Consider the following 16,947-nt stretch of genomic DNA (forward strand, 5'->3'; position numbering starts at 1 on the left):
TCAGTATGGGAGAAACTTACCCTATCGTGGTGACCCTCAGGGGAAACAAAATGTCTGTTACTTCTCCAGACCTAATTTTCAGTCTGAGACCATGGTCCCCATTAACATACAACTACAGCTCCTCCCAAATCACTTGCCTCCCTCCAGTTTAGCTTAAACTACCTCTCCCCACAGGGTGTGAAGTCATCCACTTGGCTTCAACATCACAATCCAAGTCAAAAACTAACCCTTCAGCCATTTTCACTGCAATCATAGGGTCCCTCAGCCAAGTTCATCCTCAGCAATCAATGGGAAGTAAGTTTCCTCTCCACTGTCCACTCATTCAAGTTCAAATGAAGGTTCCATCCCCATCCTACTGATACTAGACCAGAATCTGAAAGATTCTGACTAAGTCTGACAGATGTTTAAGAGCGTAGCTTGGTTTCTATGCGTACCTCTGTAGGAATTTCCACGAGCCCAAACTGTTCGCTGAACTCCGGAGAGGAGCCAGTGAGCAGGCCCAGGATAGCGAGGCCTGAAATCACAATACTCCACAGCAAGGGCTTGTTCTCCCGTAGGCTCTCCATGAATGGATGACCCTGAAAACACATTGGTTGAGCTCAGCACAAGGTGACATTTCAGAGCAGGTTCGCGCCCCCTCAGACATATATTGGGTGAAAATTACTTTGAAGGTGAAATAAAACTAGTTTAAAGAGTGCTCTCACTGACACTGCAGCTAATTGGCAACGCAACATCCAGCTCAAACACAATAAACGCCAGTGAACGTTCCACTATCAGTTGATCAGTTCCCTGCTGCGAAACTGTCTGTCCTCTTACCTTGTAATTAATGGCAAAAGTGGCCATCTGCATTGACATGGACATGATATACACTGTGCTATTCACCAGGCTGGGCTCAAATTCTTTGTACAGATCCACAAACTCTTCTGTGCTGGAAGAGGAATAAGGAAAGTAGTAAAACACAAAATACAGGGCTAATAGCCCCATACTATTCAGAAGCCAGTTTGACATCAAACCCCAAGTCCCCACCTGCACCTCAGCCACTCAAATGCAACTTATTGGATACATGGGTCTTGTTTCTGTAATCAATCACCGATTGCTGTCCTGGCTCAAATGCAACAGTGAGCAATTTACTCAGCAAAGATCATACTTTCTAGCTTCCTGTCCAGACATTAACTCTCTTTGGGATACAGCATTATGGTCATCACCTCAAACCTACCTAATAGGGAAACAAATTTAGACAATGGAAGGCATTACAGACAAAATTATTTTCCAGTATTCACTGTGCAATTTTTTTAACACAGATAGCTGAATAGGACCCATTCATAAGGCTGGGATTGTTAAGGCTGTGACCTTGTGCTGACTCGTCTAGCCCATAACCCTCACCCCTCATTAGCCTGGCTCATGGCCTTTCCACTCTAAATCCACAACTTCAGACAACTGAGCATTAGCATTAGTTCTGTTTTTGGCAATAGAGAGACAATCAGCCTCACTAACATTAACCTGACTCACTTCACTGAGTGGGCAATCAAAATCAGGATTCTCACACAGAGCTCTGGACAAACTAGGCAGTTGGCAATTCACCACCACAAGGAGTAACCTTTAACTCTTCAGTACATTCTCCATCCTCAGATGTCTGAATCAGTGTCCTCTCTCTCTGCATGGAGAAGTAGGAGATTAACTCAGGGATTCTGACATGGCAGACAGCTACTAAGGGAAGCTCAGCTTAGTTAATTCGAGGATGGAATAGGTAAGCAACACAGTGTTAAAAGGGACAGAAGACATTCCATGGATTGGATTGTGCTGATTATTGGGACCTTACTGGACAAAACTTAGTCAGAGATTAGACTCTCAGTCAAATAAAGTTACAGATTTGCCACAAGTCTGAGCTGTCTCAATCTGCTTCAGCAATCACACTCCAGAACAAGCTTACTGACAGTGGGACATTTTGGGACCTCCTGAAGGGAGCTACGTGAATGCAACCTTTTAGTTTCTTCACTGCTGAATACAGGTGGCACAGCAAGTGGAAACTCCCACAATTTCAAAAATAAGGAAGAAAAGAATAATAACACTTCTGCGGGGGTGTTGGATCTATCCCCAGGGGTGGAACCAGAAACAGGACAGAAATAGGCCATTCAGCCCATCGAGCCGGTCCTGCCATTCAATACAATCAGGGCTGATTGAACACTTTGATGCTTTTATGCATCCTGTCCCCGTAACCTTGTAAGCCACTGATGATCAGAAACTTATCTATCTCTCTCAAACATTCTCAAAGACAGAGGTTCCTCAGTTCCTATGGCTGAGAATTCCAAAGATTTGCAACCTGCTTTGGAAAGAAAGGTCCCATCTTGGTGACATGTGCCTTATTTTTAAATTATATCCCTGGTTCTAGTTCCTGCAACTAGAGAAGGCATCTTACTTGCAGCCACCCTGTCTATCACAAAGTATTTTGTAGGCTTCAATGACATCAAATCTGATCATTTGTCAAAATTTTCAAGACTCCTGGCCCAATTTACCCAATTTCTGTTGATAGTCCTGCCATCCAATAATCTTTGGATCACTCCACCATGGCAATAATGTCTTTCCAAAGATAAGGAGACCAAAATTGCACACAGTGCTCCAGGTGCAATCTATCCAAGCCCATATATACCTGAAGACATCATTATTCCTGTACTCAAATCCTCCTGCAATAAAGGCTAACATTCCATTGGCCTTTCTAGAAGCTTGCTGCACCAGCACATTATCCTTCAATAACTTCAGGGGACGAGAATAAAAAGAATGAGGAAGGTCTCACCTGGAGGAAGAATATTCCTGTGCAGATCTATACAGGAAAATTAAACTGGCGAAATGGACAGTGAACTGCAGCAGTACGGTGAGAATAGTGTATAGGTTGAATATGTTTGGCAGTGGACGAACCTTTGACAGGGTCTTCAGTGGCTGCGGAAAGTCAATAGACCAGAGAGATAAGGAACTGAAAGGCTGACAGGATAATGGGTGCATTTGCATTGTACTGCGTCCGACACAGATCACTCATATTGTCCAGCCTTTGACGATGACTGGCAGGCAAAGCCCAATACGATATTTTGGAGGGGGAGAAGTGAAAGAGTGGATGAGGAATGTGTACACAGTGGGGAAAAGTTGGCCGGGGGGGGGGGGGGGAGAGACAGAGAGGGAGGGAGGGGCGGGGGGGGGGCAAGACGAGAGGGAGGGGGGGGGGGGGGGGGCGAGTTGAGAGGGAGGATGGAAACAGAAAAGGTGAGAGTGGCATAATGTTTAATTACAGTACAAAATTACAACTGTGGCTCATCAGTCTTCACCACAACTGATAACTGCTTAAGTTATTCTTCAAGATGTGTCAACAATTTTGGAATTTACAAGTAATAGCCCATGCAGTAAGGTACAGATCTACAAGAACTAATAAAGACTTCACCTTGGATCTAGAGATGAAGAGAAAGCAGCCAGCTAGAAGTAATCCCTGCAGCGTGGCCTGAAAGTCGCTGAATTTAACTCCCTCCAGGTACAACACGCTCTGGCTGTAGGCAAGGATCAGTGCATTCAGGGCCAGGATCTTAAACATCTGCAGCGTGGTTACCAACGTGCAACGACCTTGTTTTATCACATAACAAACTGTGGGTTGGAGGCACAGGAAGAGGAAAGAATTTTTTTTTAAAGTTTGCAATATGTAGTTGCATGATAATACAAATCTTCAGTATTTGCTGAAAAAAAAGTCAACATACTGGCAAAGCCTTTTCATCTTGCACTCATCAGGACAGAAGCAAAAGTACCAAATTCCAAAGGAGCAACAGTGTATTCTGTTTGAGAAAAGGCACTGACTAGTTGGCAAACCAACTGTAATTGGTTCAGGACCAGTCGACTTTCTTGAAGAGTGTCTCCAGCAGTGCCCCTGACATAGTGATTCTACTGGGAGCACTGTTACTCAGCTTCATATCAGCCAATATTCAACAGAAATCCAGATGCTTCATCTTGGCTGACTGGTGGATTTAACTTGGTATCCAGCCTCCAGGCTTTGAGCTGCCCAACAGGTCTCTGTAATGGGTGGCACAATGGTTAGCACTGCTGCCTCACAGCACCAGAGACACGGGTTCAATTCCCGCCTCAGGCAACTGTCTGTGTGGAGTTTGCACATTCTCCCCATGTCTGCGTGGGTTTCCTCCCACACTCCAAAAATGTGCAGGTTAGGTGAATTGGCCATGCTAAATTGCCCCATAATGTTAGGTGAAGGGGTAAATGTTGGGGAATGGGCCAACATCTTTGGAGGGTCGGTGTGGACTTGTTGGGCCGAAGGGCCTGTTTCCATACCAAGTAACCTAATCTAATCTCACGGCAGCCAAGCAATATTTTCCTCGCTGGGAAGCCTGGCTGATTGTTCTCCCATCCTGGTGACACAGGTCAAATACACTATCCCCATGCAATCCCACTGGGATCAGCTCCTTCAGCCCAGATCAGGGATCAAACGTGAAATCATCGTGGCTCATGACAATTTTTAGGCAAACACTTTACCTAGCCTTTCAAACATTAAACACTTCTAAAGCTACACTTGACTACGTATTAGAGATTCAGAAAACTATAAAGCACAGGAGTAAGACATTCACCATTTAGTGAAAGAAGTTCTTTGAAAGAGTTCACCATTTTGTCCAGCTCCCAGTACTGAACTTTCCCCAAAATCCTGCAAAATGTCTCTTTCACAATGTGCATCCAATTCCTTTTTCAAAGCTACAACTGAATCTGCTTTCACTACCCTTTTGAGCAATGTTTTCCAGGTTAGAACCTGTGTATAGACACCCATACTGGGTTAGGTGTTCACACTCACTGCACATGATGGATGAAAGCTTAGAAGTAAATGGTGCTGCAATGCTGGCATCTCCCAGTTTTATTACAGGCATCTGGTCTTCCTCTAGGTCTTTCAGTACCTGATTAAGACGCTCCTATAAGGAAAGAACACATTGAGTTTACTCTGATACATCTCTCCACCCAACGTGCAGCCCATTATCTATCGTATGCCCTTGAACCGTGATTTTGGTAGGTCATTTCAGCATTTCGTTATGAGCTATTCATAACATGCTTCTGATCAGTGAGGTACAATACAATATTCAATTGCAAAAGCCCAATCCTGTTTCTCACTGATTTATTTTTTGGGGGATATCATGGATTTTAGGTGGATTGCTTTAATAATGAAGTACAGTGCTCCCACTTGGACCCCCACCAAAACATTCACCGCATCTTTAAGATCCATGTGCAACCTGTTATTTTGACCTCACCCAGAAAACTCCAGCAAAATTCTCATCCACACCTTCAAAACCCTTCAATTAGCTCCTCCTTTGCCATCTCCAACTCGACTCAAGACATTACTCCATCCCCGTTTCCTTTGTTAAAGGCCTAGCTAATGGCTTTCCATGCTCTTGCACAAAATCCTAGCTCCACCTGACATCTGCTACAACCTCTTCCACTTGCAGGTTCCAAGCTGCAGCTTCTCTCTGGTGTGTGCAACAGCCTTGCTGCTGGAGTGTTCAGCCTTCACTCTTGAAGTCTATTATATTAATTATGAGACATTGCTGATTGACTGTTTTACAGAGACATGTGGGGAAAACAAATGCAGGCAGGATATATTATAACCCCTCTGGGCCTTTCCGCACCACCTCCTGCCCCTGGGCTTTTTCTCTCTTTGGCCCCATCCAGGTTTTCCCTTCCACTTTCACTGTCCCCTGCCCAGAATGTGGTGCTGGAAAAGCACAGCAGGTCAAGCAGCATCCAAGGAGCAGGAGAATGGACGTTTCGGGCATAAGCCCTTCATCAGGAATGAGGTCCCTGCTGTACCCTGTTTTAGAATCGTGTGAATCTTGAATGATGTGATAATGTAACAGGTCTAGAATTGTGCTTTTCCAGATGAGTGTGCCTACCCAATTGTGGGTGTCAACAGACAGTGCCTATAAATAAATCACCAACTGTGTAGGAAGTCTACACTCAACTGTTCTCTGACACATACTGGTTCAAAAAGACTGACCTCATTAATTATTCAACCTCTTCATATAAACAGATCAAACCCATTTGCCAAAACAAAAATGAAAACTCTTATAAAAATTACATTATGCATGAAAAAAAATCTCACCTTTCATCAAAAAAATGCCAACCATTAGTTGAGGTCAACAAGGTTCAGTACAGTACCCACTCATGATATTATTCCTCCCCTACAAGGACATGACTAGTTTGCTTATGATCCAGGTGTGTTCAGTGTTTACATCTGTACAAAGCATCAGTGATACTCAGAACCCCAGGAATCAGTTAGTTATCTCTCACTTTTGACTCTCCCAGCGCCTGAGGCCCTGCTATCCCATGAAAGCTTAAAAAGGTTTTGAAGTGGAGGTCCCAGCGTTGGACTGGGGTGTACGAGTTAAAAAACACAATACCAGATTATAGTGCAATAGGTTTATTTGGAAGGATGAGCTTGACAACCACCTGAAGGAGCAGCACTCCGAAAGCTAGTGCTTCCTAATAAACCTGTTGGACTATAAATTGGTGTTGTGTGGTTTTTAATTAAAAAACATTTGCACAGGCTTCATACATGAGGGAGACAATCAGCACTGAACAACATCTGATGGGTAGCAGACCCAGGGGAGTTGCAACTCCTGGGCAACCTCTGCACAACAGATAAGAGCTGATTCCTGAATAGCATGGCAGGCATCTACAAACCATGGAGACCAGCCCTGGGAGTGGAGGAAAGAGTACAGAACCCTGACTTCTGCCAGGGGATTTGGCTTGATCAGTGCTGATGAGGCACGTGCAAAGTTTTTATTTTTAAAATCTTTCATGGGATAAGGGTGTCTCTGGCAAGGCCAGTATGTATTCCTCATCCCTGGTTTCCCTGGTTCCAAATGGCTCACTAGGTCACATCAGAGGTTAGTTAAGAGTTCACTGCATCATGTCACTAAGTGATGTACAGTAAGGATTTCAACTGCTGAGGCATTACAGCCAAGCCTACTCCTGTTTCTCATTTTCTGGTCCTGGTACAGGGAATCCTTGGTGATTTTTTTTCTCTACCCCCTTAGTGAGAAACAATTATAGTGCTCCCACTTGAACCGGTTAACTTGAGCAGACAATGGGAATTGGACCTGTGATCTTCCCCTGTCAACTCAATGCTCAATCTAGTGCAACCTCTGGGGGAAACAAAACATTAGATTTGTTTTATAAATGACATTTTTTATGTTTTAAGTAAAATAATTTCAAATGAAACAGGCTTACATACCACAATCCTTTAAGTAATGGAGTAGTACCTACCCTTTGAACAGCGAGTTGCTCCTCCCTCTGTGACATAACCCGTTGCCTTGCAGCCCGAGAGGTTGTTTTCATGTTGCTGCTTGTGTTGGAAGTGAAAGATTTTCCATCGTTTATCCCATCTTTTGTCCTCCTCCTCTTGTCTGGAATCCGCTCAGGAGCATTCGCCAGTAAAGCTACTCCTGAAATAATAGGATATACACTGAAGCACGAAGCGCACACACACTGTATGAACTCAACATTGTCCAGATCAGGTCAAGTATCTCCAAAAGCCAGCCCCACCCTCCCCCTCCCATTTATCTCTCAGCCCCCTTCCCTCGCCCCACATCCTGCTCCCCGGATGCTGTCTGACCTGCTGTGCGTTCCCAGCATCATACTTACTCTGGATTCAAAACTGGCTTGCAAACAGGCAAAAATGGGTGAAGGTGGAGGGCTGTTTCTGTAATTGGAAGCCTGTGACCAGCAGCGTACCACAGGGTTTGGTACTGGGACATTGCTGTTTGTTATATACATTAATGACTTTGGGTGTGAACACTGAAGGTTTAGCCAATAAGTTTAAAGATGGCATTAAAATTGACAACTGGTGAAGTGGACACAGCAGGGGCAGATGGAATTTAACCCTGATTAGTGCAAGATGATGCATTCTGTGATGTCAAATAAGGGAAAGATATACACAATGAATGGTAGGTCCCTAGAGTGTATTGAAAAACAAAGGGACTTTGGTGTACAAGTCCAAACATCCCTGAAGGTGTCAGCACAAGTAGACAGGGTGCTGAAGGCAGTATATGAGACACTTGCCTTCATTACCAGGGCATAGAACATAGGAGCAAAGGAAGTCTTGTTCCAACTAAATAAAACGTTGTTTCAGCCACAGTTGGAATACTTTGTGTAGTTCTGGTCGACACACTGTCAGAAGGACAGGATTGCACTGGAGAGGGTGCAGAGTAAGTTCACCAGAATATTGCCTGGGATGGAAAGTCTCAATTATGAGGGGAGACTGGACAGGCTGTATTTGATGTCAATAGAGGATAGGAGGCTAAAGGGGAATCTGACTGAGGCATACAATATTGTTGCGGTTCTGTTCGCCGAGCTGGGAATTTGTGTCGCAGACGTTTTGTCCTCTGTCTAGGTGACATCCTCAGTGCTTGGGAGCTTCCTGTGAAGTGCTTCTGTGATGTTTCCTCCGGCATTTATAATGATTTGTACCTGCCGCTTCCAGTTGTCAGTTCCAACTGTCCGTTGCAGTAGCCGGTATGTTGGGTCCAGGTCGATGTGCTTATTGATTGAGTCTGTGGATGAGTGCCATGCCCCTAGGAATTCCCTGGCTGTTTGGCTTGTCCTATAATAGTAGTGTTGTCCCAGTCGAACTCATGTTGCGTGTCATCTGCATGAGTGGCTACTAAGGGTAGCTGGTCATGTTGTTTCGTGGCTAGTTGGTGTTCATGGATGTGGATCGTTAGCTGCCTCCCTGTTTGTCATTTGTAGTGTTTTGTGCAGTCCTTGCATGGGATTTTGTACATTGGTTTTGCTCATGCTAGATGGCCACACACTCAGATGACAAGCAACACGAGTTTGACTGGGACAACACTATTATTATAGGACAAGCCAAACAGAGAACAGCCAGGGAATTCCTAGAGGCATGGCGCTCATCCACAGATTCAAGTCAATAAGCACATCGACCTGGACCCAACATACCGGCCACTGCAGCGGACAGTTGGAACTAACAACTGGAAGCAGCAGGTACAAATCATTATAAATGCCGGAGGAAACATCACAGAAGCGCTTCACAGGAGGCTCCCAAGCACTGAGGATGTCATTCCTGTACAGGGGACGAAATGTCTGCAACACAAATTCCCAGCTCGGCAAACAGAACCACAACGATGAGCACCCGAGCAACAAATCTTCTCCCAAACTTTGAGCATACAATATTACGAGAGCATAGTAAGAGTGGATCATGGGAATCTCTTACATGGCAGATATGTCCAGAAAGCATTGATTTAAAGTAAGGAGTAGGTGGTTTAGAGGGAACGAATGTTTTTCATCTAAAAAGGATGGTATAACTATGGAATGGACTGCCTGAGAGGCAGGTACACACAACATTTATGAATCATTTGGATGAGCACTTAAAATGCCAGGGGACAGTAGGCAATAAGGTAAATAGAGGTAAATGGGATTAGCGTACTTTGGTGTTTGTTGGTCAGTATAGACACGGTGGGCTGCAGCGCCTGTTTCATTCTATATGACTCTATAACCACCAACCTAGTCCACAGTATCCAAACACCAACCCCAGACCCGACAAGCGTTCTCACACACACACACACACCACCCCAGTCCCGACAGCCCCCTCACGCGCACACACACACACACAGACCCACGCCCACCCCAGTCCCGACAGCCCCCTCGCGCGCACACACACACAGACACACACACACCCCAGTCCCGACAGCCCTCACACGCGCACACCACCCCAGTCCCGACAGACCCCCCACGCACACCTACCCACGCCCACCCCAGTCCCGACAGACCCCCAAGTACACGCACACAGACCCACGCGCACCCAGTCCCGACAGCCCTCTCACGCACACGCCCACCACAGTACCGACAGCCCCCCCACGCACACGCCCACCCCAGTGCCGAGAGCCCCCCCACGCACACGCCCACAATCCCACGCCCACAGACCCACGCACACCCCAGTCCCGACAGCCTTCACACACACACACACACCACCCCCCCCAGTCCCGACAGCCTTCACACACACACACACACACACACACAACCCCCAGTCCCGACAGCCCACACACACACACACCCCACCCCCCCCAGTCCCGACAGCCTTCACACACACACACACACACACACACACACAACCCCCAGTCCCGACAGCCCACACACACACACACACACACACACACCCCAGTCCCGACAGCCTTCACACACACACACACCCCAGTCCCGACAGCCTTCACACACACACACACCCCAGTCCCGACAGCCTTCACACACACACACACCCCAGTCCCGACAGCCTTCACACACACACACACCCCAGTCCCGACAGCCTTCACACACACACACACACCCCAGTCCCGACAGCCTTCACACACACACACACACCCCAGTCCCGACAGCCTTCACACACACACACACCCCAGTCCCGACAGCCTTCACACACACACACACACACCCCAGTCCTGACAGCCTTCACACACACACACACACACCCCAGTCCTGACAGCCTTCACACACACACACACCCCAGTCCCGACAGCCTTCACACACACACACACACACACACACACCCCAGTCCCGACAGCCTTCACTCACACACACACACACACACACACACACACACACACCCCAGTCCCGACAGCCTTCACACACACACACACCCCCAGTCCCGACAGCCTTCACACACACACACACCCCAGTCCCGACAGCCTTCACACACACACACACACACACACACACACCCCAGTCCCGACAGCCTTCACACACACCCCCCCCAGTCCCGACAGCCTTCACACACACACACACACACCCCCCCCCCAGTCCCGACAGCCTTCACACACACACACCCCCCCCCAGTCCCGACAGCACACACACACACACACACACACACACACACACACACACACACCCCCCAGTCCCGACAGCCTTCACACACACACACACACCCCCCAGTCCCGACAGCCTTCACACACACACACACACGCACCCACCCCAGTCCCGACAGCCTTCACACACACACACACACCCCAGTCCCGACAGCCTACACACACACACACACACACACACCCCAGTCCCGACAGCCTACACACACACACACACCCCAGTCCCGACAGCCTACACACACACACACACCCACCCCAGTCCCGGCAGCCTTCACACACACACACACACACCCCAGTCCCGACAGCCTTCACACACACACACACACCCCAGTCCCGACAGCCTTCACACACACACACACCCCAGTCCCGGCAGCCTTCTCACACACACCCACACACACCCACCCCAGTCCCGACAGCCTTCACACACACACACACCCCAATCCCGACAGCCTTCACACACACACACACACACACACACACACACACCCCAGTCCCGACAGCCTGCACGCACACACACACACACACACACACACACACACACACACACACACACACCCCAGTCCCGGCAGCCTTCACACACACACACACACACACCCCAGTCCCGGCAGCCTTCACACACACACACACACACACACACACACACACCCCAATCCCGACAGCCTTCACACACACACACACACACACACACCCCAGTCCCGACAGCCGACACACACACGCACACACACCCCAGTCCCGACAGCCTACACACACACACACACACACCCCAGTCCCGACAGCCTACACACACACACACCCCAGTCCCGACAGCCTACACACACACACACACACACCCCAGTCCCGACAGCCTACACACACACACACACCCCAGTCCCGACAGCCTAAACACACACACACACACACACACACCCCAGTCCCGACAGCCTACACACACACACACACACACACACCCCAGTCCCGACAGCCTACACACACACACACACACCCCAGTCCCGACAGCCTACACACACACACACACACCCCAGTCCCGACAGCCTACACACACACACACACACACACACACCCCAGTCCCGACAGCCTACACACACACACACACACCCCAGTCCCGACAGCCTACACACACACACACACACCCCAGTCCCGACAGCCTACACACACACACACACACCCCAGTCCCGACAGCCTACACACACACACCCCAGTCCCGACAGCCTACACACACACACACACCCCAGTCCCGACAGCCTACACACACACACACACACACACACCGCAGTCCCGACAGCCGACACACACACACACACCCCAGTCCCGACAGCCGACACACACACACACACACACACACACACACCCCAGTCCCGACAGCCTACACACACACACACACCCCAGTCGCGACAGCGCACACGCACACACACCCCAGTCCCGACAGCGCACACGCACACACACCCCAGTCCCGACAGCGCACACGCACACACACCCCAGTCCCGACAGCACACACACACACACACACACCCCAGTCCCGACACCCTTCACACACACACACACACACCCCGGTCCCGACAGCCTTCACACACACACACACCCCAGTCCCGACAGCCTTCACACACACACACACACACCCCAGTCCAGACACCCTTCACACACACACACACACCCCAGTCCAGACACCCTTCACACACACACACACAGGTCCCGACAGCCTTCACACACACACACACACACCCCGGTCCCGACAGCCTTCACACAAACACACACACCCCGGTCCCGACAGCCGTCACACACACACACACACACACACCCCCCAGTCCCGACAGCCTTCACACACACACACACCCCCCAGTCCCGACAGCCTACACACACACGCACACACACACCCCCCAGTCCCGACAGCCTACACACACCCCAGTCCCGACAGCACACACACACACACACCCCAGTCCCGACAGCGCACACGCACACACACCCCAGTCCCGACAGCGCACACGCACACACACCCCAGTCCCGACAGCCTTCACACACACACACACACACACACACCCCAGTCCCGACACCCTTCACACACACACACACACCCCGGTCCCGACAGCCTTCACACACACACACACACACCCCAGTCCAGACACCCTTCACACACACACACACACACCCCAGTCCAGACACCCTTCACACACACACACACACACACACAGGTCCCGACAGCCTTCACACACACACACACACACACACACACCCCAGTCCCGACAGCCTACACACACACGCACACACACACACACCCCAGTCCCGACAGCCTACACACACACACACACACACACACACACACCCCAGTCCCGACAGCCTACACACACACACACACACACACACACACACACCCCAGTCCCGACAGCCTTCACACACACACACCCCAGTCCCGACAGCCCACACACACACGCACACACACACACCCCAGTCCCGACAGCCTACACACACACACCCCAGTCCCGACAGCCTCCACACACACACACACACCCACCCCAGTCCCGACAGCCTTCACACACACACACCCCAGTCCCGACAGCCCACACACACACGCACACACACACACCCCAGTCCCGACAGCCTACACACACACACCCCAGTCCCGACAGCCTCCACACACACACACACACCCACACCAGTCCCGACAGCCCTCACACACACACACACACACACACCCACCCCAGTCCCGACAGCCCTCACACACACACACACACACACCCACCCCAGTCCCGACAGCCCTCACACACACACACACACCCACCCCAGTCCCGACAGCCCTCACACACACACACCCACCCACCCCAGTCCCGACAGCCCTCACACACACACACACCCACCCCAGTCCCGACAGCCCTCACACACACACACACCCACCCCAGTCCCGACAGCCCTCACACACGCACACCCACCCCAGTCCCGACAGCCCTCGCACACCCACCCCAGTCCCGACAGCCTTCGTACACACACACAAACACGCCAGTCCCGACAGCCTTCGCACACGCACCCCAGTCCCGACAGCCCTCACACACACCCACCCCAGTCCCGACAGCCCTCACACACACACACACACACACACCCACCCCAGTCCCGACAGCCCTCGCACACCCACCCCAGTCCCGACAGCCTTCGCACACCCACCCCAGTCCCGACAGCCTTCGCACACACAAACACGCCAGTCCCGACAGCCTTCGCACACGCACCCCAGTCCCGACAGCCTTCGCACACGCACCCCAGTCCCGACAGCCCTCACACACACACCCCCCAGTCCCGACAGCCTTCGCGCACACACCCCAGTCCCGACAGCCTTCGCACACACACACACAAACACGCCAGTCCCGACAGCCTTCGCACACACACACAAACACGCCAGTCCCGACAGCCTTCGCACACACACCCCAGTCCCGACAGCCCTCGCACACACACCCCAGTCCCGACAGCCTACGCGCACACACACACGCACCCCAGTCCCGACAGCCCTCACACACACACACACCCACCCCAGTCCCGACAGCCCTCACACACACACACACACCCACCCAAGTCCCGACAGCCCTCACACACACACACACCCACCCCAGTCCCGACAGCCCTCACACGCGCACACCCACCCCAGTCCCGACAGCCCTCGCACACCCACCCCAGTCCCGACAGCCCTCGCACCCGCACCCCAGTCCCGACAGCCCTCGCACCCGCACCCCAGTCCCGACAGCCCTCGCACCCGCACCCCAGTCCCGACAGCCCTCGCACCCGCACCCCAGTCCCGACAGCCCTCGCACCCGCACCCCAGTCCCGACAGCCCTCGCACCCGCACCCCAGTCCCGACAGCCCTCGCACCCGCACCCCAGTCCCGACAGCCCTCGCACCCGCACACCAGTCCCGACAGCCCTCGCACCCGCACACCAGTCCCGACAGCCCTCACACACACCCCAGTCCCGACAGCCTTCGCACACGCACCCCAGTCCCGACAGCCCTCACACACACACACACACACACACACACACACACACACACACACACACACACACACACACACACACACCCCAGTCCCGACAGCCTACACACACACACACCCACCCAAGTCCCGACAGCCTTCACACACACACACACCCACCCACCCCAGTCCCGACAGCCCTCACACACACACACACACACCCACCCCAGTCCCGACAGCCCTCACACACCCACCCCAGTCCCGACAGCCCACACACACACACACACACACACACACCCCAGTCCCGACAGCCTCACACACACACACCCCAGTCCCGACAGCCTACACACACACACACACACACACACACACACCCCAGTCCCGACAGCCTACACACACACACACACACACACCCCAGTCCCGACGGCCTTCTCACACACACACCCCAGTCCCGACGGCCTTCTCACACACACACCCCAGTCCCGACGGCCTTCACACACACACACCCCAGTCCCGACGGCCTTCACACACACACACCCCAGTCCCGACGGCCTTCACACACACACACCCCAGTCCCGACGGCCTTCACACACACACACCCCAGTCCCGACGGCCTTCACACACACACACCCCAGTCCCAACGGCCTTCGCACACGCACCCCAGTCCCGACGGCCCTCACACACACACACACCCACCCCAGTCACGACAGCCCTCACACACACACACACCCACCCAAGTCCCGACAGCCTTCACACACACACACACCCACCCACCCCAGTCCCGACAGCCCTCACACACACACACACACACCCACCCCAGTCCCGACAGCCCTCACACACCCACCCCAGTCCCGACAGCCCTCACACACACACACACACACACACACACACACCCCAGTCCCGACAGCCTTCACACACACACACCCCAGTCCCGACAGCCTACACACACACACACACACACACACACACACACACACCCCAGTCCCGACAGCCTACACACACACACACACACCCCAGTCCCGACGGCCTTCACACACACACACCCCACTTCCGACGGCCTTCTCACACACACACCCCAGTCCCGACGGCCTTCTCACACACACACCCCAGTCCCGACGGCCTTCACACACACACACCCCAGTCCCGACGGCCTTCACACACACACACCCCAGTCCCGACGGCCGTCGCACACGCACCCCAGTCCCGACGGCCCTCACACACACACACACCCACCCCAGTCCCGACAGCCCTCACACACACACACACCCACCCCAGTCACGACAGCCCTCACACACACACACACCCACCCCAGTCCCGACAGCCCTCACACACACACACACACACCCACCCCAGTCCCGACGGCCCTCACACACACACCCACCCACCCCAGTCACGACGGCCCTCACACACACACACACACCCACCCCAGTCCCGACAGCCTTCACACACACACACACCCACCCCAGTCCCGACAGCCCTCACACACACACACACCCACCCCAGTCCCGACAGCCCTCACACACACACACACCCACCCCAGTCCCGAAAGCCCTCACACACACACACCCACCCACCCCAGTCCCTACAGCCCTCACACACCACACACCCACCCACCCCAGTCCCGACAGCCCTCACACACACACACCCACCCCAGTCCCGACAGCCCTCACAGACACACACACCCACCCCAGTCCCGACAGCCCTCACACACCCACCCCAGTCCCGACAGCCTTCGCGCGCACACACAAACACGCCAGTCCCGACAGCCTTCGCACACACCCCCCAGTCCCGACAGCCCTCATGCACACACACCCACCCCAGTCCCGACAGCCCTCACGCACACACACCCACCCCAGTCCCGACAGCCCTCACGCACACACACCCACCCCAGTCCCGACAGCCCTCACACACACACCCACCCCAGTCCCGACAGCCCTCACACACACACACCCACCCACCCCAGTCCCGACAGTCCTCACACACACACACACACCCACCCACCCCAGTCCCGACAGCCCTCACACACACACACCCACCCCAGTCCCGACAGCCCTCACACACACACACCCACCCCAGTCCCGACAGCCCTCACACACACACACCCAC

General features: G+C 52.7%; 1 protein-coding gene across 1 annotated transcript in view; it reads right to left on the bottom strand.

The window, feature by feature from the left end:
* The window catches only part of atp13a1 (ATPase 13A1), a 156,269-nt gene that overhangs the window by 1,034 nt on the left and 138,288 nt on the right, over positions 1 to 16,947 (bottom strand). The window contains exons 20-25 of the mRNA XM_060854958.1: positions 7,291 to 7,469; positions 4,829 to 4,943; positions 3,428 to 3,624; positions 2,792 to 2,934; positions 817 to 928; positions 435 to 578 (exon numbers count right to left, since the gene is read on the bottom strand). Of these exons, the coding sequence (XP_060710941.1) occupies positions 435 to 578; positions 817 to 928; positions 2,792 to 2,934; positions 3,428 to 3,624; positions 4,829 to 4,943; positions 7,291 to 7,469 (890 nt within the window). The remainder of the gene's footprint in view (positions 1 to 434; positions 579 to 816; positions 929 to 2,791; positions 2,935 to 3,427; positions 3,625 to 4,828; positions 4,944 to 7,290; positions 7,470 to 16,947) is intronic.

This window comes from Hemiscyllium ocellatum, chromosome 45, assembly GCF_020745735.1.
Source record: "Hemiscyllium ocellatum isolate sHemOce1 chromosome 45, sHemOce1.pat.X.cur, whole genome shotgun sequence".
Taxonomy (NCBI): domain Eukaryota; kingdom Metazoa; phylum Chordata; class Chondrichthyes; order Orectolobiformes; family Hemiscylliidae; genus Hemiscyllium; species Hemiscyllium ocellatum.